The following is a 22,939-nucleotide window of genomic DNA, read 5'->3' on the forward strand; positions in this document are numbered from 1 at the left end:
CTCTGGAGACAGTTTGCATTGTCACACTCAGAGGGAGAGGGGTTTTACTAGTATTAAGTGGATAGAGACCAGGGATGCTGTTATATAGAGGACAGCCTCTCACAAATGGGAGAGGCCCCAAATGTTAATACAAGCATGGTTAAAAAAAAAAAAAAAAGTCTAAAGTCTTCACTTGTTCTTGAAATAACTTTCCAGTATCCCATCTCCAAATTTTGATGGAAAGACCAACCTAAATATAAAAACATGGTTAGAGGAGATTAACCAAGATGGCGGAGTAGAAGGACGTGCTCTCACTCCCTCTTGCGAGAGCACCAGAATCACAACTGGCTGCTGGACAATCATTGACAGGAAGACCCTGGACTTCACCAAGGAGGACACCCCACGTCCAAGGACAGAGGAGAAGCCACAGTGAGACGGTAGGAGGGGCGCAATCAGAGTAAAATCAAATCCCATAACTGCTGGGTGGGTGACTCACAGACTGGCGAACACTTATACCACAGAAGTCCACCCACTGGAGTGAAGGTTCTGAGCCCCACCTCAGGCTTCCCAACCTGGGGGTCCGGCAAAGGGAGGAGGAATTCCTAGAGAATCAGACTTTGAAGTCTAGTGGGAATTGATTGCACGACTGTGACAGGACTGGGGGAAACAGAGACCCCACTCTTGGAGGGCACACACAAAGTAATGTGTGCATCGGGACCCAGGGGAAGGAGCAGTGACCCTGGGGGAGACTGAACCAGACGTACCTGCTGGTGTTGGGGGGTCTCCTGCGGAGGCGAGTGGTGGCTCTGTTTCACCGTGGGGATGAGGACACTGGCAGCGGAGGTCCTGGGAAGTTCTCCTTGGCGTGGGCCCTCCCAGAGTCTGCCATTGACCCCACCGGAGAGCACGGGTAGGCTCCAGTGTTGGGTTGCCTCAGGCAAAACAACCAACAGGGAGGGAACCCAGCCCCACCCATCAACAGTCAAGTGGATTAAGGTTTTACTGAGCTCTGACCGCCACAGCAACAGTCAGCTCTACCCACCACCAGAGCCTCCCATCAAGCCTCTTAGATAGCCTCAACCACCAGAGGGCAGACAACAGAAGCAAGAAAAACTACAATCCTGCAGCCTGTGGACCAAAAACCACAGTTACAGAAAGACAGAGAAGATGAAAAGGCAGAGGGCTATGTACCAGATGAAGGAACAAGAAAAAACCCCAGAAAAACAACTAAATGAAGTGGAGATAGGCAACCTTCCAGAAAAAGAATTCAGAATAATGATAGTGAAGATGATCCAGGACCTCGGAATAAGAATGGAGGCAAAGATTGAGAAGATGCAAGAAATGATTAACAAAGACCTAGAAGAATTAAAGAACAAACAAACAGAGATGACCAATACAATAACTGAAATGAAAACTACACTAGAAGGAATCAATAGCAGAATAACTGAGGCAGAAGAACGGATAAGTGACCTGGAAGACAGAATGGTGGAATTCACTGCTGCGGAACAGAATAAAGAAAAAAGAATAAAAAGAAATGAAGACAGCCTAAGAGACCTCTGGGACAACATTAAACGCAACAACATTCGCATTATAGGGGTCCCAGAAGGAGAAGAGAGAGAGAAAGGACCAGAGAAAATATTTGAAGAGATTATAGTCGAAAACTTCCCTAACATGGGAAAGGAAATAGCCACCCAAGTCCAGGAAGCGCAGAGAGTCCCATACAGAATAAACCCAAGGAGAAACACGCCGAGACACATAGTAATCAAAGTGGCAAAAATTAAAGACAAAGAAAAATTATTGAAAGCAGCAAGGGAAAAACGACAAATAACATACAAGGGAACCCCCATAAGGTTAACAGCTGATTTCTCAGCAGAAACTCTGCAAGCCAGAAGGGAGTGGCATGAAATACTTAAAGTGATGAAAGGGAAGAACCTACAACCAAGATTACTCTACCCAGCAAGGATCTCATTTAGATTTGATGGAGAAATCAAAAGCTTTACAGACAAGCAAAAGCTAAGAGAATTCAGCACCACCAAACCAGCTCTACAACAAATGCTAAAGGAACTTCTCTAAGTGGGAAACACAAGAGAAGAAAAGGACCTACAAAAACAAACCCAAAACAATTAAGAAAATGGTCATAGGAACATACATATCGATAATTACCTTAAACGTGAATGGATTAAATGCCCCAACCAAAAGACATAGACTGGCTGAATGGATACAAAAACAAGACCCATATATATGCTGTCTACAAGAGACCCACTTCAGACCTAGGGACACATACAGACTGAAAGTGAGGGGATGGAAAAAGATATTCCATGCAAATGGAAATCAAAAGAAAGCTGGAGTAGCTATACTCATATCAGATAAAATAGACTTTAAAATAAAGAATGTTACAAGAGACAAGGAAGGACACTACATAATGATCCAGGGATCAATCCAAGAAGAAGATATAACAATTATAAATATATATGCACCCAACATAGGAGCACCTCAATACATAAGGCAACTGCTAACAGCTATAAAAGAGGAAATCGACAGTAACACAATAATAGTGGGGGACTTTAACACCTCACTTACACCAATGGACAGATCATCCAAAATGAAAATAAATAAGGAAACAGAAGCTTTAAATGACACAATAGACCAGATAGATTTAATTGATATATATAGGACATTCCATCCAAAAACGGCAGATTACACGTTCTTCTCAAGTGCGCACGGAACATTCTCCAGGATAGATCACATCTTGGGTCACAAATCAAGCCTCAGTAAATTTAAGAAAATTGAAATCATATCAAGCATCTTTTCTGACCACAACGCTATGAGATTAGAAATGAATTACAGGGAAAAAAACGTAAAAAAGACAAACACATGGAGGCTAAACAATACGTTACTAAATAACCAAGAGATCACTGAAGAAATCAAACAGGAAATAAAAAAATACCTAGAGACAAATGACAATGAAAACACGACGACCCAAAACCTATGGGATGCAGCAAAAGCGGTTCTAAGAGGGAAGTTTATAGCTATACAAGCCTACCTAAAGAAACAAGAAAAATCTCAAGTAAACAATCTAACTTTACACCTAAAGAAACTAGAGAAAGAAGAACAAACAAAACCCAAAGTTAGCAGAAGGAAAGAAATCATAAAGATCAGAGCAGAAATAAATGAAATAGAAACAAAGAAAACAATAGCAAAGATCAATAAAACTAAAAGTTGGTTCTTTGAGAAGATAAACAAAATTGATAAGCCATTAGCCAGACTCATCAAGAAAAAGAGGGAGAGGACTCAAATCAATAAAATCAGAAATGAAAAAGGAGAAGTTACAACAGACACCGCAGAAATACAAAACATCCTAAGAGACTACTACAAGCAACTTTATGCCAATAAAATGGACAACCTGGAAGAAATGGACAAATTCTTAGAAAGGTATAACCTTCCAAGACTGAACCAGGAAGAAACAGAAAATATCAACAGACCAATCACAAGTAATGAAATTGAAACTGTGATTAAAAATCTTCCAACAAACAAAAGTCCAGGACCAGATGGCTTCACAGGTGAATTCTATCAAACATTTAGAGAAGAGCTAACACCCATCCTTCTCAAACTCTTCCAAAAAATTGCAGAGGAAGGAACTCTCCCAAACTCATTCTATGAGGCCACCATCACCCTGATACCAAAACCAGACAAAGACACTACAAAAAAAGAAAATTACAGACCAATATCACTGATGAATATAGATGCAAAAATCCTCAACAAAATACTAGCAAACAGAATCCAACAACACATTAAAAGGATCATACACCACGATCAAGTGGGATTTATCCCAGGGATGCAAGGATTCTTCAATATACGCAAATCAATCAATGTGATACACCATATTAACAAATTGAAGAATAAAAACCATATGATCATCTCAATAGATGCAGAAAAAGCTTTTGACAAAATTCAACACCCATTTATGATAAAAACTCTCCAGAAAGTGGGCATAGAGGGAACCTACCTCAACATAATAAAGGCCATATATGACAAACCCACAGCAAACATCATTCTCAATGGTGAAAAACTGAAAGCATTTCCTCTAAGATCAGGAACGAGACAAGGATGTCCACTCTCACCACTATTATTCAACATAGTTCTGGAAGTCCTAGCCACGGCAATCAGAGAAGAAAAAGAAATAAAAGGAATACAAATTGGAAAAGAAGAAGTAAAACTGTCACTGTTTGCGGATGACATGATACTATACATAGAGAATCCTAAAACTGCCACCAGAAAACTGCTAGAGCTAATTAATGAATATGGTAAAGTTGCAGGTTACAAAATTAATGCACAGAAATCTCTTGCATTCCTATACACTAATGATGAAAAATCTGAAAGAGAAATTATGGAAACACTCCCATTTACCATTGCAACAAAAAGAATAAAATACCTAGGAATAAACCTACCTAGGGAGACAAAAGACCTGTATGCAGAAAACTATAAGACACTGATGAAAGAAATTAAAGATGATACCAACAGATGGAGAGATATACCATGTTCTTGGATTGGAAGAATCAACATTGTGAAAATGAGTATACTACCCAAAGCAATCTACAGATTCAATGCAATCCCTATCAAATTACCAATGGCATTTTTTACGGAGCTAGAACAAATCATCTTAAAATTTGTATGGAGACACAAAAGACCCCGAATAGCCAAAGCAGTCTTGAGGCAAAAAAATGGAGCTGGAGGAATCAGACTCCCTGACTTCAGACTATACTACAAAGCTACAGTAATCAAGACAATATGGTACTGGCACAAAAACAGAAACATAGATCAATGGAACAAGATAGAAAGCCCAGAGATTAACCCACGCACCTATGGTCAACTAATCTATGACAAAGGAGGCAAAGATATACAATGGAGAAAAGACAGTCTCTTCAATAAGTGGTGCTGGGAAAACTGGACAGCCACATGTAAAAGAATGAAATTAGAATACTCCCTAACACCATACACAAAAATAAACTCAAAATGGATTAGAGACCTAAATATAAGACTGGACACTATAAAACTCTTAGAGGAAAACATAGGAAGAACACTCTTTGACATAAATCACAGCAAGATCTTTTTCGATCCACCTCCTAGAGTAATGGAAATAAAAACAAAAATAAACAAGTGGGACCTAATGAAACTTCAAAGCTTTTGCACAGCAAAGGAAACCATAAACAAGACGAAAAGACAACCCTCAGAATGGGAGAAAATATTTGCAAATGAATCAACGGACAAAGGATTAATCTCCAAAATATATAAACAGCTCATTCAGCTCAATATCAAAGAAACAAACACCCCAATCCAAAAATGGGCAGAAGACCTAAATAGACATTTCTCCAAAGAAGACATACAGACGGCCACGAAGCACATGAAAAGATGCTCAACATCACTAATTATTAGAGAAATGCAAATCAAAACTACAATGAGGTATCACCTCACTCCTGTTAGAATGGGCATCATCAGAAAATCTACAAACAACAAATGCTGGAGAGGGTGTGGAGAAAAGGGAACCCTCTTGCACTGTTGGTGGGAATGTAAATTGATACAGCCACTATGGAGAACAATATGGAGGTTCCTTAAAAAACTAAAAATAGAATTACCATATGACCCAGCAATCCCACTACTGGGCATATACCCAGAGAAAACCGTAATTCAAAAAGACACGTGCACCCGAATGTTCATTGCAGCACTATTTACAATAGCCAGGTCATGGAAGCAACCTAAATGCCCATCAACAGACGAATGGATAAAGAAGTTGTGGTACATATATACGATGGAATATTATTCAGCCATAAAAAGGAACGAAATTGAGTCATTTGTTGAGAAGTGGATGGATCTAGAGACTGTCATACAGAGTGAAGTAAGTCAGAAAGAGAAAAACAAATATCGTATGTTAATGCATGTATGTGGAACGTAGAAAAATGGTACAGATGAGCCAGTTTGCAGGGCAGAAGTTGAGACACAGATGTAGAGAATGGACATATGGACACCAAGGGGGGAAAACTGCGATGAGGTGGGGATGGTGATGTGCTGAATTGGGCGATTGGGATTGACATGTATACACTGATGTGTATAAAACTGATGCCTAATAAGAACCTGCAGTATAAAAAAACAAACAAAACAACTAATACTAAACTTTCATTGGGTTATTTGTATGGAAATATGTTAATATAAATGTTTCAGACATTACATGAAATTTCTAAAAATCTTATATTTGTATTTGTATGGAAATATGTATGGAAATATGTTAATATAAATGTTTCAGACAGTACATGAAATTTCTAAAAATCTTATATTTGTATTTGTATGGAAATATGTATGGAAATATGTTAATATAAATGTTTCAGACATTACATGAAATTTCTAAAAATCTTATATTTGTATTTGTATGGAAATATGTATGGAAATATGTTAATATAAATGTTTCAGACATTACATGAAATTTCTAAAAATCTTATATTTGTATTTGTATGGAAATATGTATGGAAATATGTTAATATAAATGTTTCAGACATTACATGAAATTTCTAAAAATCTTATATTTGTATTTGTATGGAAATATGTATGGAAATATGTTAATATAAATGTTTCAGACATTACAGGAAACGTCTAAAAATCTTATATGTTCTGGTATAATGTTATAAGTAATAATCCTAGTTATTACTTTAAAATGTATATCTCAGAAATAAAAAAAAAAAAAAAAAAAAAAAACATGGTTAATTACAATAAGAATACTTTGACAGTTTTTACTGGGAGAGTATTTATATCTTTTTAAACAACCAAATCTGCCACTAGACACTCCCCCAAAGAACACCTACTGGCACTGAATCAGTTATCTCAATTCTTCCCTCGTGCTAGAAAACAAGACATGCACTTATGATCCTCAGTTTTGGAATAATCACTGTCACTGGGCTGGCAAATACAAGCATCCAATAGAAGCACCAAATACAAGTGCCCTCATAGAAACACAAGGAAGTAATATGGCTGTTGATTCTGTTATGATTACACAATTGGAACCTTCCTCGGGGAAGCACATATGAAGCTCCACCTTCCACATAGCCGGCGTTGAGTGGCTGTGTCTCTACCACCCCCATGAGCCACGAGAAAGGCCATGAGTATATAAGAATTGAGGGTTAGGGAATGGGGGCTTCTGAAACACCCACCTTTTCTGCAAGTATACAAACAATAAGAAAGGTGCACTGGGACTTCCCTGGCGGTCCAGTGGTTAGGTCTCTGCACTTCCACTGCAGGGGGTTTGGGTTCAATACCTGGTCAGGGCACTACATGCCACATGCCTCGCAGCACAGCCAAAAAAAAAAGAAAGGTGCACTAGAGGCTAGAAATGATCATCTCGCTTGGACGTACACCTCTATTTCATTACCAACAAGATGCTAATTAATTACCATGACTCCACGAGGAAGGGAAAGATTCAAACATATGCAGAATATATTTCAAGGACTTTATCCTTATTCATCACCTTGGCCATACAGGTGCTCAGAGAGCATGTATTTTGAATGAATGAACAGATTTGTTGAATCATCTTCCGTGGTGTCAACAGTATTTTTGGAGCATCTGGGTGGTCATATATAAATGTTTTCCAAGTGCATTTATAGTTGGGCAGGATATTGCAACTTTGGTCTTCTGTTAGCCAATAAGGCTCACTTTTCTTTTAAAAGAAGCACTTGAACAGTCAGATGACATTACTTTCCAGTCCTTTTTACTCTGCATTCCAGTTGGGTATGCTACAAACGATTTGTGAGCAGAAGCCACATATGTATGCAGGCAGCTGGCGGATTGTGGGGAAGGGTTTAAGGCAAGCAGGGAATTTTGTGTGGAAATCAATTCTTTGCGGAAGTCAATGTATTATGGACATTCAAGCAAGAGAAATTCCAGAGAGAAATTAACTGCCTAAGTAAGCCAGTTCCTTGTGGTGTGCATCTGTAGTCACTAAAAAAAAAAGTGAGTTAACCCTTCAGGCAGCTCTTAAATATACATTAGCTATTGAGTGGAGAGAGCTAGAGAGCTGAAATCGGCCTTTAAACACAGAATTCCTTACAAAATTGATTCACAAACCAGAACAAATTCCCCTCAAATTAAATGGATGTTTTCAAAGGGCTGGTCTTCAGGGGGTTTCTGTTGGCTGTTCTAAACAGGGGTCTGGTCGTGGGAAATGTCCAATGCCCACAGACACATGGGATATTCTGGAGCTCTGGGAGTGAACAGTCTCTCGCTGACGGAGAGCAAAGACCTTCCAGCCTGAGGTCAACATAGGTTATGTCTCCTGGAAAGACGAAGCCTCTGGACAGATAAGTAACACCCATAAAGGAGTCAGAGACTCAGATGCTGGAGTGCGGTGGGGAGACAGCCTGGAAATGAAGTGCTCCGGACACTGCAAGGTGATGCATGCAAAGCCTGGCAAAGCCTGTCTAAGGAGTATACAAAGGAATATTCCAAGTTCCTTGGACATTCAGATGGGAATATCATGTTGAGTCCTCACTAGCAAGAAGGCACAAAGCTCAGGTTTTGCTTCTCAGAAAAACTGCCCTGGACCTGGCTCAGCAGCAGCCTGGGCAGGGAGGCAGGCAGACCACTTGTGGCTATGAAAACTAAAAAGGAATATCGCACTTGAAGTCCCCTTATACCAAGCAGGGCTGAGGGTGAGTGAACTGTAAAGATGGCTTCCTGGGAGCCCAGGTGAATTCCATGCACTGGGCAGAGCATTTGGTCCTAGGCTCTGGATCCCAGCATTCCAGGAACAATATACAACCACAAATAACTGCAGAGACTTAATTAAGGATCAGCTCCGTTTCTTCTTGCCTACCTGCCAGGCCAGAGATTTTAAGGTCAACTTCTGTATGTAGGAGAGAGGGTTTAGGCTTTCTGGATTGGTTGCCCAGCCACTAGGACTAGGTCACCTTCAAGTCTAAATAAGGGCTTTCATTTACATAACAGTCTTGTCCCAATGTCGATTTCCTGGTTTTGCCATTGCTCTATGGCGATGGTTATGGTTATGTTACCATTGGGGGGGAAGCTGGGGGAAGGACACACAGGAACTCTCTGTTCTATTTTTGCAACTTCTGAGTCTAAAATTACTTCAAAATTAAAAGTTTATAAAAGAAATAGCCTAATGAATCACAGTAATACAGTGGCTTTAAAAAAAATGTTTTGCCAAACTGCAAGGAAACTGAAAAGCAAGGTGGGTAAAGGGGTCACAAAAACTGAGCACGTGCAAGGCTTGGCTCCATCCTCTTAAGGGGCAGTCAGCTCTGAACCACTCACAGAGCAGAACATAAACGCCATGCCCCGTGAGACAGTTCCTCACAACATAAGGGATAGCTCTCTCTTGAGCATCAGAACAACACTGGAAGAGGACAGGTTTCTCACGCACACACACACACACACACACCACTACCACCACCACCCTTATCATTGTTGTTGTAGCCTCCTTACTATCACTTTGGAATAGAAATATTTCTAAAATATATTTTTCAAAGTACTCTGTGTATCATCCACATAGGACACACCTAATAAACACTAGCTTACTGTTTGCCCACTGACTGAAATGACCTTCGTTGGCACTAAGAGAAGTTCCTAATTTTTAGGTTCTGACACATACTCCCAGTCACACCTATGTCCTTGGTTGTGGCACACTCCAGACAATAGACTATGAAAGAGACAGCACAATGGAACCCCAGCGGCGCAGCTGCAAAATTGGAGAGGACTGTGCAAAATTTAACACTGAGAGATGAATTCCACAGGATCTAAATGCTGACACAGATGAAACATCTTACTTGTCAGTCATCAAAATGATTGCGGGATCTTGGAATCTATTCTTTATTTTCCTTTTTCTTCCCCCTATTCTTTGATTATGGAATTATACCTACAGCCATTCATTCATTATATTTCATTAATTTTTACTGAGCAACTATTACATTTCAGATGCTGTGCTAAGGTCTAAAAGTTAATAAGCTAATGAAAAGAGAACTACAGAATTTTAAGATCATTGAAGATGAAAATGTCAGGAATTTACCTAATGAATATACTTAATGAATTTACATTACCAGCTTAAACTAAAATCTCATTCTCCAAACACATGCATTGTATTATTTTTCAATTTTGTAAAGTGGATATAAGAGGAAGAAAGTAAATGGATGGAAAGGGAAGCCATCTAACAGAGAAAAAACAATTTGTTTTGGGCTCAAATTTTTCATTGCTTTCTAGGCACTGTTCTGCAGGTCAGTCTGCAAAGACTCAAGTGACCTACAAGTTTGTAGGCGGCTCTCTGGTTCTCTGCATCTATATAGCTGGCTCATTTCTTTTGTTTTGTTTTGCTTGTTTCTTTTGTGTTAGTTTCAGGTGTACAGCAAAGTGATTCAGTTATATATACATATATATATATGTATGCGTATATATTTTCAGATTCTTTTCCATTATAGGTTATTGCAAGATACTGAATATAGTTCCCTGTGCTATACAGTAGGTCCTTGTTGTTTATCCACTTTATGTATAGTAGCTGGTATCTGTTAATCCCAAACTCCTAATTTACCCCACTCCCCCCTTTCCCCCTTGGTAACCATAAGCTTGTTTTCTGTTTGTGAGTCTGTTTCTGTTTTGTAAGTAAGCTCTTCTGTATCATTTTTTTTAGATTCCACATATAAGTGATATCATATGGTATTTGTCTCTTTCTTTGACTTACTTTACCTTAGTATGATAATCTCTAGGTCCATCCATGTTGCTGCAAATGGTATTGTTTCGTTCTTTTTATGGCTGAGTAATATTCCATTTATATATATATATATATATATATATATATATATATATATATATATATATACACACACACCACATCTTGTTTATCCATTCATCTGTTTATGGACATTTAGGTCGCTTCCATGTCTTGGAAGCACTGCAAATAGTGCTGCTATGAACACTGGGGTGTACGTATCTTTTCGAACTAGATATACGCCCAGGAGTGGGATTGCTGGGTCATATGGTAACTCTATTTTTAGTTTTTTAAGGAGCCTCCATACTGTCCTCTGTGGTAACTGCTCGTCAGCTCATTTCTTACTAGTCAAGTAGTGGCCAGAACACCCACCCAGGAGGCAACGAGCTACCCAGTGAAGCAAAGCCAGGCAGCACCTCTGACACTCAATGTGGGATTTAGATACATTCCAGCCTCCTCAAGGAAAATGACCTGGGCAACCCTGAGGGTCTACTACTTCAGAGTAGTCAAGATTATGTTACCCAAGAAACTAGGCAAAAACGTAACTCTTTAGTCCCCAAAGCTTGCTGGCATAGTTGTGCAGCAAGCCCTGTGGTCACCAACAAGTTAAACGTCACTCTCATTGTTCTGCGTCTACAGGTTGGTTTCCTTCAATCCATGCACTGCTGCCTCCTGCCCTCACTGGCACATTAGCTGCCCCCATTAGGCACCGAAAATAGTGTGTAAGCACTGTGCTTGGAATAAAGGTAATTAAGAGTCTGGCGGAGGGTTGAAGAGATAACCATGACTTTTATTAGGGGTTATTCAGCTGAAGGTAATTAAAAACAGATGATCAGAGAGGGAGAAGTTCCTTCTCTCCGGTCCTCAGAAACTTGGCATAACTGTCATGACACAGTAGGTACTCGGAGCCGAGTCCTGAAGAGTGAGACCCTTAACGCTTTCATAGATGGTCCATGGGACAAAATTATTGGAAAAGGGGAAACTAAATGGCCTTCCCACTACTCTGATGCAATTCCTCATTCACGGATCTATGGTTAAACTACCAGAAAAATTAATTTCTTAAAGTGTTTAGAGAGAAATTTACCAAGAAGAAGTAATATTAAGTTGTATTAAATAATGGGATAAAAAAACAAGGCCATCAGAGTGTATAGCTGACCCTTGAACAATGCAGGGGTTGGGAGTGCCAACCCTCTAGGCAGTCAAAAATCCGCATATAATTTATAGTCCACCTTCCATATATATGATCCCTCAGTGCCCATGGTTCCACGTCCAAGGATTCGGCTAACTGTGGATAGTGTGGTAGTGTAATATTTACTATTGAAAGAAATCCGAGTGTAGTGGACCCATGCAGTTCAAACCCGTGTTGTTCAAGGGTCAAATGTAATTCATTCATCCTGGAATGTGACGTGATCTCACACACCTCGTGACTCTGCTGACCCTCAGTTTTGAACACTCTTAAAGGGCAACAATATGACCACATTAGTATAGTAACATAGTGAAGATTTAGTAAGTAATTATTATCGGAATCGAGACCAAATTCAGCAACCACAGCAGATGGCTCAGGAAGATATTTTAGTTTGCATTAATCTAAATGACCAGAAAATAATCAATATCTGCTTTGTTTTACTTTGTATAAATATTGCTTCAAAGGGTGTTCACGGGAATTCTGAGGGAAGTGATAGCATTTATCCTAAAGCACTGTTTAACCCAAAATCATAAAGTAGTTTCCTGTTACCATTGTGCAGCTAGTAGATGCTGCATACCCCACCATTGATGCTGCCACTCTGGATAACTTCCGGAGTGAATTTTATGCCTCTCATTTCTGACCGTCCTGGGAGCTGAAGATCTTACCTCTACAACATTGGTGGGATCGCGGATGTAGATACCAGAGGGTGTCACCATTTCAGTACTGGAAAGTCCCTCGGCGCCAGAAACACTGATGATCACATTGTTTCTTATTATATTCCCCTGTTCTGACCAGTCTAATTTAAGAAAAGGGGATTCACCAACATAATTAAAATGTACTCAACTCAACGTTCTTATTTCTACTAATACACGTTATAGTTCTCATCATGCATATACGTATATGTATATATATAAACATCTAGTGTGTTCAACAAATTTAAGATATCTAACATACTGCCAGCAGGCTTGTCTATAAAATGTATGACGACTTAAATGGATGGTAACAGTTTTAAAACCAATTTACATATTTACCATTTTCTCTTCCAGGAATAACCTCCCAAGGTATATACCTTATCTCGGGGGATGCACCTGAGAACAAAAGATCATGTTAGCTCAGCACGTTTCATGCCACCCAGGAAAATGAGAGATGCTGAAATAGTATTTCTTTTTTTTTGGTGTGGCTTGTTTTTATTTTGTGTTGTGTTTTTATCTATGAACCAGAGAAACAGATTCAGATTATGTGAACTTTTTAGTTCTAGAGTATCATGAATCAGAAGCTCATTTTAAATTAAAAAAATAATAACAAAGAGATAGATCTACCGTTTTACTTCTTAGGAAGAGTCTGACTGTCTTCTTAGTTAAATGTCACACACCCCTGTGTCAGGTCCAGCCCCATCCTTAGCTGTTTGAATTGGCCACCAGCCATCTGCATGCCCTTCTCTTCCCCTGAAAGAGCGGGAATGTCCTGGAGGAACAGGCTAGACAAGACCTGAGACCCTCACAGTCAAACAAGAGGTTTGAAATAGAAGAGAATAAAAGAGCATGGGCCACGCTACACAGAGATCAGCCACTTATGTGGTATCCACACAGAGCAACCCCACAGACCCCCTTTCTTCTAGGTCTTTAGGTGTCTGGGCTTCCCATGTCACTTCATGAGTCTGAGTTTGCAAACTCATCTTGCATGGATTGAGTATATTATCTAAAATGCACTGACAGATATTCTAATTCCATCACCTGTAATGCAGTAGATGTCAAGAGCCTCCAATTCACGATATCCAAGCACTCAAGGCCAAATTCCTCCTGCAGGTTTTCTTCCTTGCCTAGTTAATGTCTATTCCATATAATTGTTTCCTCCTAAAATAATATTGTTAGGGTACCTCCCTGAATTTCTGCTCCAGGTTTCAAAAAACTTTTCCCTTACAGCAACAAAAGTAAGAATAAGCAAAGTCAATCCTCCACGTGTTAGTCTGACTGTCCTGTAGCTGTCCTTTTCCAATCAGAAGATTTTCCTTCACCTGATGACTTCTATTGTCCTTAGCTCTTTGCCTTTTCGAGCTTGAGTTAGTTTACATGATCCATAATTTCCCACTAAACAGTTTCCCTCTCAGGGTTAGAACCTTTCTAGCCTTTATCTTAACAGATCATTCCTAAATGAAACATACACATTTTCTCACTGATGATATCACAGAATTTATTTAAATAGTAAACACTATCTAACAAGTACAGTTAGAGTCTTACTTTCTGTGAAAACCTCTGATTTGCTTTTTTATTCCGATATAACCAAAGACCCATTGTTCATTAATACATTCACTTCTTTCAACAAATATATCTCCAAATGCACTAGTTAAGGTGCTAAGTGCGAAGGGGACAATGTTCACATGAAATCTGGTGGTAAAACACATGATCAGAAACGTGATATATAATTTTTAAATCAATAAGTAATGATTGTTGGTAAAAGAGCTCAGACAGACGGACTTGCCTTGGGAGTGTGGGGGAGACACTCTTACAGGAGGAGAGTGAGTGGTATGAGCAGAAGGAAAGAGCCGTGCAAAGGCCCTGATGCAGGAGAAAGCGTGGTCTTTGGAAAGAATTAAAATAAAATAGGTCCGTGCACTTAGAGTACACAGGGAGAGGACAATAGCAGGATAAGTGTACCAAGGTTAATAAAGGCAAAATCACTAAGGGAGTCTTTTAAGCCAGAGTAAGGATTTTGGATTGTATTCTAAGATAAATAAGAAGTTCTTAAAGGGCTTTAAGGAGAGGAGCGACATGATGCAATCTGAGATTGTTAAGGATAATTCTAGGCATCGCAAGGGGAATGAACTTTAGGAAACAAAAGTGGATACAAGTGACCATTTAGAAGATTCTTGAAACATGGGCTTCTTCAGCAAGCCACAAGAGCAGCAAAGAACAGAATTCAACATTTTTAACTCCTTGTTCAACATCCAAGTTTGACACTCCATGAGACTGCACAAAAACCTACTTATGTGACTTTGAATTATTGTTAAAATTACTGACAATAAATTTTAAAATCTCCCATTGTATATTTATTAACCTGAACTGAAATGCCATCTTTAAAAATCAGTTTCCTCAGAAACAGACTCAGAGACAGAGAACAGACTTGTGGTTGCCAAGGAAGGGGTGGAGGAAGGAAGGATTGGGAGTTTGGGATTAGCAGATGCAAACTATTATATAGGATAGATAAACAACAAGGTCCTACTGTATAGCACAGGGAACTATATTCAATATCCTGTGGTAAACCATAATGGAAAAGAATATGAAAAAGAATATTTATATATATATGTATAACTGAGTCACATTGCTGTACAGAAGAAATTAACACAACGTTGTAAATCAACTATACCTCAATAAAATTTTAAAAATAAAAATAAATAAAAATCAGTTTCCTATCGGTAAAGCTTAGTTAGCCAATCAGTAATGACTAAATTTAAAATTAGAATTTTTAACTACGGCCTATTTCTAATGATCAGAGGTTAAAGGTTTTACAAATTGGAAATTTAAACTTGGGGATGATTCCTTTTATAAAATGATGTGTCCTCCACCAGAATGCCAAAACTAAACAAGCTTGTTTCACTTACCCACCAGCAGCGTGTGGCCTAAAATATCGTAGAACACGTTACTGTCCACCTTCAGGCCCAAGGTCCTGGCCATGCTGAGGCCTCTGCTGAAAGATCGCCACACGGTACAGCCCTGCATGTAGGAACCTGAACAGCAAAGAGGAAGGTAAAAATTAGATGGGAATCTCGAAGGTTCCTCACATTCTGTTAATCATCTCCAAAGCAAGCTAGAATATAACTAAGAACATTCTCCCACACAATATATAAAACTCAAGAAATAAGGAGTTGGCAGCATAAATCAAATCAAGAAAATGGGCAGCACAGACCAAGGTACCTCAAAGACACCAAAGATAAGCAGGGTGGAATCCAAGGACCACGTGTTAGTAAAGAAAACCACCTGAGAAAGAGACAGTATGGTCTAACCACAGAGGAATGCGTGGCCGTCAAGATTTCCAACTGGCCGTCATCTTTCGTATCTACTCTAATCACAATATGGTGGACAGCAGCTCAAAAGATGTCAAGGACAATGTGAAGAGCACTGCTTATGGACCAACCCTGATCTCTGAAAACTGCCTCTGGCATGAGGAGAGGTAGTCATTATTTCCTGAGCTATGAAGTAATTTTTTTAATTGAAGTATATAGTTGATTTACAATGTTTCAGGTATATAGCAAAGTTATTGAATATAACCACCGTTGAATATGGTGGTTTGTGAAACTGAAGGGGAAATACCCTCTACCATACTAAGAGACATTGACATTTTAGGAAAACCGTTACACTGGCTCCATGGCATACTTTATGATCCCCAAATCAATGTATGTGGACTGAATCAATCAATGAAAAAATATTTACTGAGTATCAACTATATATTTCAGGAATTGTGCCTTGTGCCAGAGACATAAAGATGAATAAAACTAAGTAAATTCTGAACTTGTGTATCTTGAGTCTGATGGAGGAAACTCACATTAAAATAATAAAAATGTATTATTTGGATAGTAAAATTATAAATCCTCAAAAAGGAGTTTTGTATTATTTCCAGGTAGTGAGAGAGATTATATCACACCAAATGTTTGAAGTATTGGAAAAATGACTTTGGATTACGTAATAATTTGACTTTTAAATTGGGACTCTCAAGAAAATTCTCAACTATGATGTCCCCTAGACACAGAGCCTGTAGATTACCCTCGACCTCAGCTCCCCCAGTACCAGATGCCCTCACATCAGTCACCAATGAGTTAACCCATCCATACCCACTCACGCAGGAAACACTGCCTGCTGCAGACTTTTCCCGACTCCAGACCTCCACCATAACGTCACTCCATCAGAATATGCCTGCCCATCTGAACAACCAGGAAGTACTAATGTGTTTACAGAGCTATCTATTGTGGGTGGAGGTCAGGGCTCAGTAAAAGCAGCTTGCATGCAAAGATTCCAACACTCTCCAACTCCAGTAACTGGGGACAGTTGGCCATACAGGTCATGGGAGTCTGTAGGGCATGAACCAATAAAGGATTCTTTGGCAAGCATGCCAGAAGTTTCTAACCTCTGTGTTAATGGGTTTCCCCCTCCCAGGAAACACATTTGCATTTTAACAGAGACCTACAGGAGATAATGTATTAATTCAGTGGATTTCAAACTTTTGTTAAGCACCGACCCCTTTTTCAAATAAAACTTAATGTATATAAATAAATAAAAGTGCAGGTACTCTGAAGCAGAGGTTGAGGAGGCAGAGTAAGTGAATTTTTGATGGGGAGGTTGATTATGTTCATTGATAACTCATATGTGACTACTCCCCTCACTTCTACCGGAACTGGCCCACATCAATTATTCCTCAGCATCATAAGCATCATGAGACCGAAGAAACAGAGAGAAGGACACAAAGATACTGATGGTCCTAATGTACTAGGGAAAGAGCCATGTGAGGAACCATCCTCCTATAGGGGCGTAAAAAGAAATAAATAAGGTGGAAGAGATCTGGAAAATTAGGATAAATAGACATTCTTGGCATGCAGATGATTTGAAATAAGAAAAAAAAAATGCTACAGCTGGCTAGCCAGGATCTTGCTTTCAATGACCTCAAGGATTACTTTGTCATTACCTGTTGAAATCCTAGCACCTCTCAAGGCCCACCTGAACCTCCAATATGCCCTGACGTGCTTTGCCAGGCATCAACCCCCAGAGCACCACCCTATCAAGGAAGGCAAAGCTGGCATATGTGGGTGCTGAGGTGCTGAGGTCTGGGTGGCATAACTGTGAGACGGAGCTGCTGTCCTCATCACTCAGCATCTGTACCCAAGTCTCTCATCTCTGCATATCACATTCTGGCATTGGCATTTTGACCTGGTTGCTCCCACGTCCCTCCAACTTTGATCTCAGAGCCTTTATCAGTACATCTGGTCATATTCTTCCTTTCTGATTCTGATCTTTTTTACCTACTTGTTCCCACCTGCCTTGGATGTCTCCTACTTCCTTCCTATCTCTTCAGGTCTGGCCAAGATCTGCACACTCTGCCCGCTCTATATCCCCCGGAAGAGTGCCTGGTTCTCAGCCATTCTCTCCCATTTTCCCAGCAGGAGATTCCTCTGCATTAGGACATCTTCACGAAGTGCTTTCCGCTAGCCTTGATTGATGATTTACACTATTCAATGTCAATCTGCCTGCAGTCACAAAACCAGTAAATCGTAGTGGCAGGATTCAAAACACGGATTTGTGTGGTTCCCTCCACATCTGTTGTACCTATAGTGACATTTCTCAAAGGGTACTCCTTGGATTACTTGTTCCAGAATCAGAAGGTTTGTTAAAAATTCAGATCTCTAGGCCCACTTTATATCAGAATTTGTCTCAGCAGGGTCTCTAAGCGAGAATTTTAATAAGCTCCCCAAGTGACTTTTTAGGCATGTTAAAGTTTGAGAACCACAGATCTAGGGTATAGTTATCCATCTCTGATCCCCCCATGTCCCCACATACCACCTACCAGGACCCCCTGCATGGAGAGCCTAGAATATGGAAGAGGAAAGAAAAATGAGATGTTATGCCTGGGCCTCCTTACCTCTCAGAGCTCCTACCAGAGTCAGCGAGCTCGCATGCTTACAGAAGGCTTGCCCCAAGTCCCGGAACTGCACTCCCTTCAGCTGGACCCAGCTGGGCTCCTTCGGAAAAGACTGAATGATGACTCTGGCCCCCAGATCCCTGGATCCCAGCATCTTCTCACTCTTGAAATACAAGCAGTTCTGCAAATCACCTGAAACACAGAACAAAGTCAAGGGGAGCAGAAGTATGTACAATAGGCTTCGGGACAAATCTCCCAGTACGAAAGGCACTAAACAAACCATGATTGTTTATTTCCTTTAATAATCTTACTTCCCTTTTACTTTGATTCTCCTCTTTGGATTATTAATTAAAACATCCAATAACTAGGACATGATGTTGCCTTCACTCTATTATTTCCAGAAGCCCCCAAATCAATCACCTTAATTACTGTCACAAAGAGGATGACTAGAACCCACAAACCCAACCTAAATAGATGCTTATTTCAATCCAAAAGATCCCCCGGAGTGAGTGTGCAATCAAATGACCCTCTCGTGGTGGATAATTGTAGGGAAGAGATGTGAGCGCTGAATGTAACCACGGCTCTTTTTAGTCTTGAGATGTCCAGTGGGGCTTTCCCGATATTTTGCCGCTTTATGGTTTGGAGGCACAGCAATCATGCCACTGAAGAAATGGCAGAGGAGTGACTGAGCAGCCCCCCACACCAGGGCCTCCTTCCCAGCACAGCCGCTAGTGAGAACAGCAGACAGCATGAACATAGTACCACACACAACTACCAAAGCGTTGTGACCTCAGGGTCCAGACGCTTTGTGTTGACACATGGCATTTGGTGGTGTGGACTGACCTCAGGATGGAGAAGAAATCATCTCCTGAATTAACTCTTTATTATCCAGGTGAATAAACCAAAGAAGAAATGTCACTAATACAAAATGATGGACCATTCAACAGTCATTTGCCAGCACCCAAAGGATGAATGTATGAGGTGAATAAAGAGGTGTTTTATATTTGTACACTTTGTCACAATTTTGATTATATATGACATTGCTCCATAATATTTTCCAGTGTCCAGGCCTCTTGTTATTGTATTTGGCTACCTTGTTCCCATACTTGAGCCCCACACAAAGAAGAGGTGAGTGACATATTATTTTTTTTAATAAGGGTCTATGAATTTTGTTTTATTTTTAGAATTGTTTAGTAATGTTTAAGAGTTGTGGTGTAACTAGGGTTTTTTTTCCATTAGGAGACAACAGATTTATACTGGTGTAAACCTAGAAGCATGGTCTCTCTTGCAGCATGATCAAATGCCATGATTTGTACAGTATGATCTGAGAAAACCTGTATGAGAATTACCAAGAGAGTTTGAATAGACTGCAGGTCCCAATTCTGCAGAATTGTTAAAGTTGCCAGTCACTGGATTCTAACCCACTGGATACAAACATCTTTTTCAGAATGACACATTTATGAGCTAGATGACTAGAGGGGTGGGGAGTGGGATCAAGGTCCCTCTTACCCAACCACATCCCAACATTACACCCACAGGCATCTATACGTAGGCATGACTCAAACCTTTAACTCCAGCCTTGACATTTCTTCCAGGCTCCAGACACTACCAGACATCTCTACTCACATGCTGGCCTGGCATCTCAGCCCTGACATGTACAAAATTAAACTCATGATCTCCACCCTCCCACCCCCAAAACCTGTTCCTCTTCCCATCTCAATAAATAGCCTCCTCATCCATCCAGAGCTCATGCCTGGGAGTCATCCTTGACACCCACACCATCCTGGACCAAAGTTGACAAATGATGTCTTCACAACATGTGAAAGCCTCATAATCCACAGCCTGGGAAACCAAAACATAACCTACTAAACTAACCATCCCTGAAATAGATGTTTAATAGGTACATCAGTGTGATTCAGTGCCTGTTATTCTTCTAGAAGATAAATTGACTTTTTCAACCACTTACTTAAAGTATGTGGTAATTTCACTCAGAAAACAAACTCTAAAAGTGGGGGTGGTGGAGGGAGGGAAGAGCCTTACAGGTCTAACCCATAAGAATGTGCTGCCTGTATCCCTGACTCTGGCATTAATCAGTTTTCCTGAGAATTTTAGAAGAGGCCTGGAATCAGTGTCAAGACTTCATTATAATCTCTAACCTGGAAATTTAATTCAACTCTCCAGATTTCATTATTTAACACGAATATTTTTCCCCAGAAAAATAATTACTTTCTCAAGCAGATACTTTTGTCTATCTCTTTCACAAGGGGGTTGAAGGCAGGAGGGGAAATGATGACTTATCAAGAGCACTGTGAAAACTACAGAATATTAGGAACATGCACTTGAAAGAAGTCAACCATACCACTTATCATTGGACAGTAAGAACATTCTTTTTCACCCACTGGACTTCCCAACAAAATGTTTCTCTACCTTCTGAAGCATTGGCCCCCTGGCATGAAGCAAGGAGCTGCAGCCTCTCATCAGTGAGATTTCCCTGTATGGTAACACTCCTGCTGAGGAGAACCACCATGACCTTTAAAACATGGAGCTCTCCAGCCACCCAGTTCTCTGTGGAGTTGTGAGAATATCTGAAACAAAGAAAAAGAAAATGACACATCTGAAGATATCACCCAAAATCTTTGTTGTTGCATTATTTTTTTTAACGTCATTATTGGAGTATAACTGCTTTACAATGGTGTGTTAGTTCCTGCTGTATAACAAAGTGAATCAGCTATATGTATACATATATCCCCATGTCCCCTCCCTCTTGCGTCTCCCTCCCACCCTCCCTATCCCACCCCTCTAGGTGGTCACAAAGCACCGAGCTGATCTCCTTGTGCTATGGAGCTGCTTCCCACTAGCTATCTATTTTACATTTGGTAGTGTATATATGTCAATGCTACTCCCTCACTTCGTCCCAGCTTCCCCTTCTCCTTCCCTGTGTCCTCAAGTCCATTCCCTACATCTGCATCTTTATTCCTGTCCTGCCTCTAGGTTCATCAGAACCTTTTTTTTTTTTCCATATATACGTGTTAGCATACAGTATTTGTTTTTCTCTTTCTGACTTGCTTCGTTCTGCATGACAGACTCTAGGTCCATCCACCTCACTACAAATAACTCAATTTCATTTCTTTTTATGGCTGAGTAACATTCCATTGTATATATGTGCCACATCTTCTTTATCCATTCATCTGTCGATGGACACTTAGGTTGCTTCCATGTCCTGGCTATTGTAAATAGAGCTGCAATGAACATTGTAGTACATGACTCTTTTTGAATTATGGTTTTTTCTGGGTATACGCCCAGTAGTGGGATTGCTGGGTCATATGTTAGTTCTATTTTTAGTTTTTTAAGGAACCTCCATACTGTTCTCCATAGTGGCTGTATCAATTTACATTCCCACCAACAGTGCAAGAGGGTTCCCTTTGCTCCACACCCTCTCCAGCATTTATTGTTTCTAGATTTTTTGATGATGGCCATTCTGACCAGTATCACTCCAAATCTTATTAGGAATAGTAAGACACTAAATTAGCCTAATTCTCCATCTGGGGCTCTGTTTCTTTAGAAACTCAGATAAAGAAGAGTGAACTATCATCACAAGTATGTGAAAATTAGGAACTATGCTGACTATTGCACTGACCATCTACTGCAAGACGAAAGTTCTAGAGTCTTACCAGAGAAACTTATTTAAGAAGTCTTAATCTTCCAAATGTTTCATGCTTCGTAATCTTCTTGTCAAAATGTCTACTGTTATTTAATGTAAAACTACGTTATTGAAAGACAAACAAATGTCAGACACCAACACAGTGAAGACCTCATCTTCTTCCATCTAAAAGGAGCCAAGGTGACATGCAGTACCTCAAGGGCGACCTCAGATGGAGGTCTGTATTCTGCGCAGTCTCCACAATGACAATCTCTTCCAAGGGCTTGGCGCCTTCTGCACCCATCCCACTGATGACAATGACTTCATCCCCCGCGTGCCAGTCCACAGCATCTTCCAGAGCCAACACTGTGTCACGGGCATAGGCAGCTGCTCGAAGATGGGTGACCACTACTTCTGGGAGTGAACCTAAAGCAAATCCCAGGGAAACTTGCCTTTAGACATTTTTAAAACTTAATATGAACGTGATGCTATTCAGTCAAAAAAATCCTGTGAAAGAAGAATCTGGGAAAGCAAGCTTCAGGCTCAATAGGCACCAATGCCTTCACTTTTTTGGATATTGGGTTTTTTTTGTCTGTCACCCAGGGACAATAAAAGTAATCCAGGATAGAGAATGATATGGGTTGAAAAACACAGGAATTGGAGTCAGACTAACTTTACAGTTGAATCACAGTCTTGCCATAGTCTAACTATGTTTCTTTGGGTGATATACTTAAAGGTGGGTCTCAGTTTCCTC

General features: G+C 40.0%; 1 protein-coding gene across 7 annotated transcripts in view; it reads right to left on the reverse strand.

Annotated features, from left to right (window-relative positions):
- The window catches only part of PKHD1 (PKHD1 ciliary IPT domain containing fibrocystin/polyductin), a 456,842-nt gene that overhangs the window by 258,885 nt on the left and 175,018 nt on the right, over positions 1 to 22,939 (reverse strand). For all 7 annotated transcript variants that reach the window (XM_057555319.1, XM_057555317.1, XM_057555318.1 and 4 more), the window contains exons 38-43: positions 22,401 to 22,611; positions 20,973 to 21,130; positions 18,546 to 18,737; positions 15,520 to 15,645; positions 12,953 to 13,009; positions 12,587 to 12,717 (exon numbers count right to left, since the gene is read on the reverse strand). In XM_057555319.1, coding sequence (XP_057411302.1) covers positions 12,587 to 12,717; positions 12,953 to 13,009; positions 15,520 to 15,645; positions 18,546 to 18,737; positions 20,973 to 21,130; positions 22,401 to 22,611 — 875 coding nt within the window. The remainder of the gene's footprint in view (positions 1 to 12,586; positions 12,718 to 12,952; positions 13,010 to 15,519; positions 15,646 to 18,545; positions 18,738 to 20,972; positions 21,131 to 22,400; positions 22,612 to 22,939) is intronic.

The sequence above is a fragment of the Balaenoptera acutorostrata genome, chromosome 10 (assembly GCF_949987535.1).
Source record: "Balaenoptera acutorostrata chromosome 10, mBalAcu1.1, whole genome shotgun sequence".
Taxonomy (NCBI): Eukaryota; Metazoa; Chordata; class Mammalia; order Artiodactyla; family Balaenopteridae; genus Balaenoptera; species Balaenoptera acutorostrata.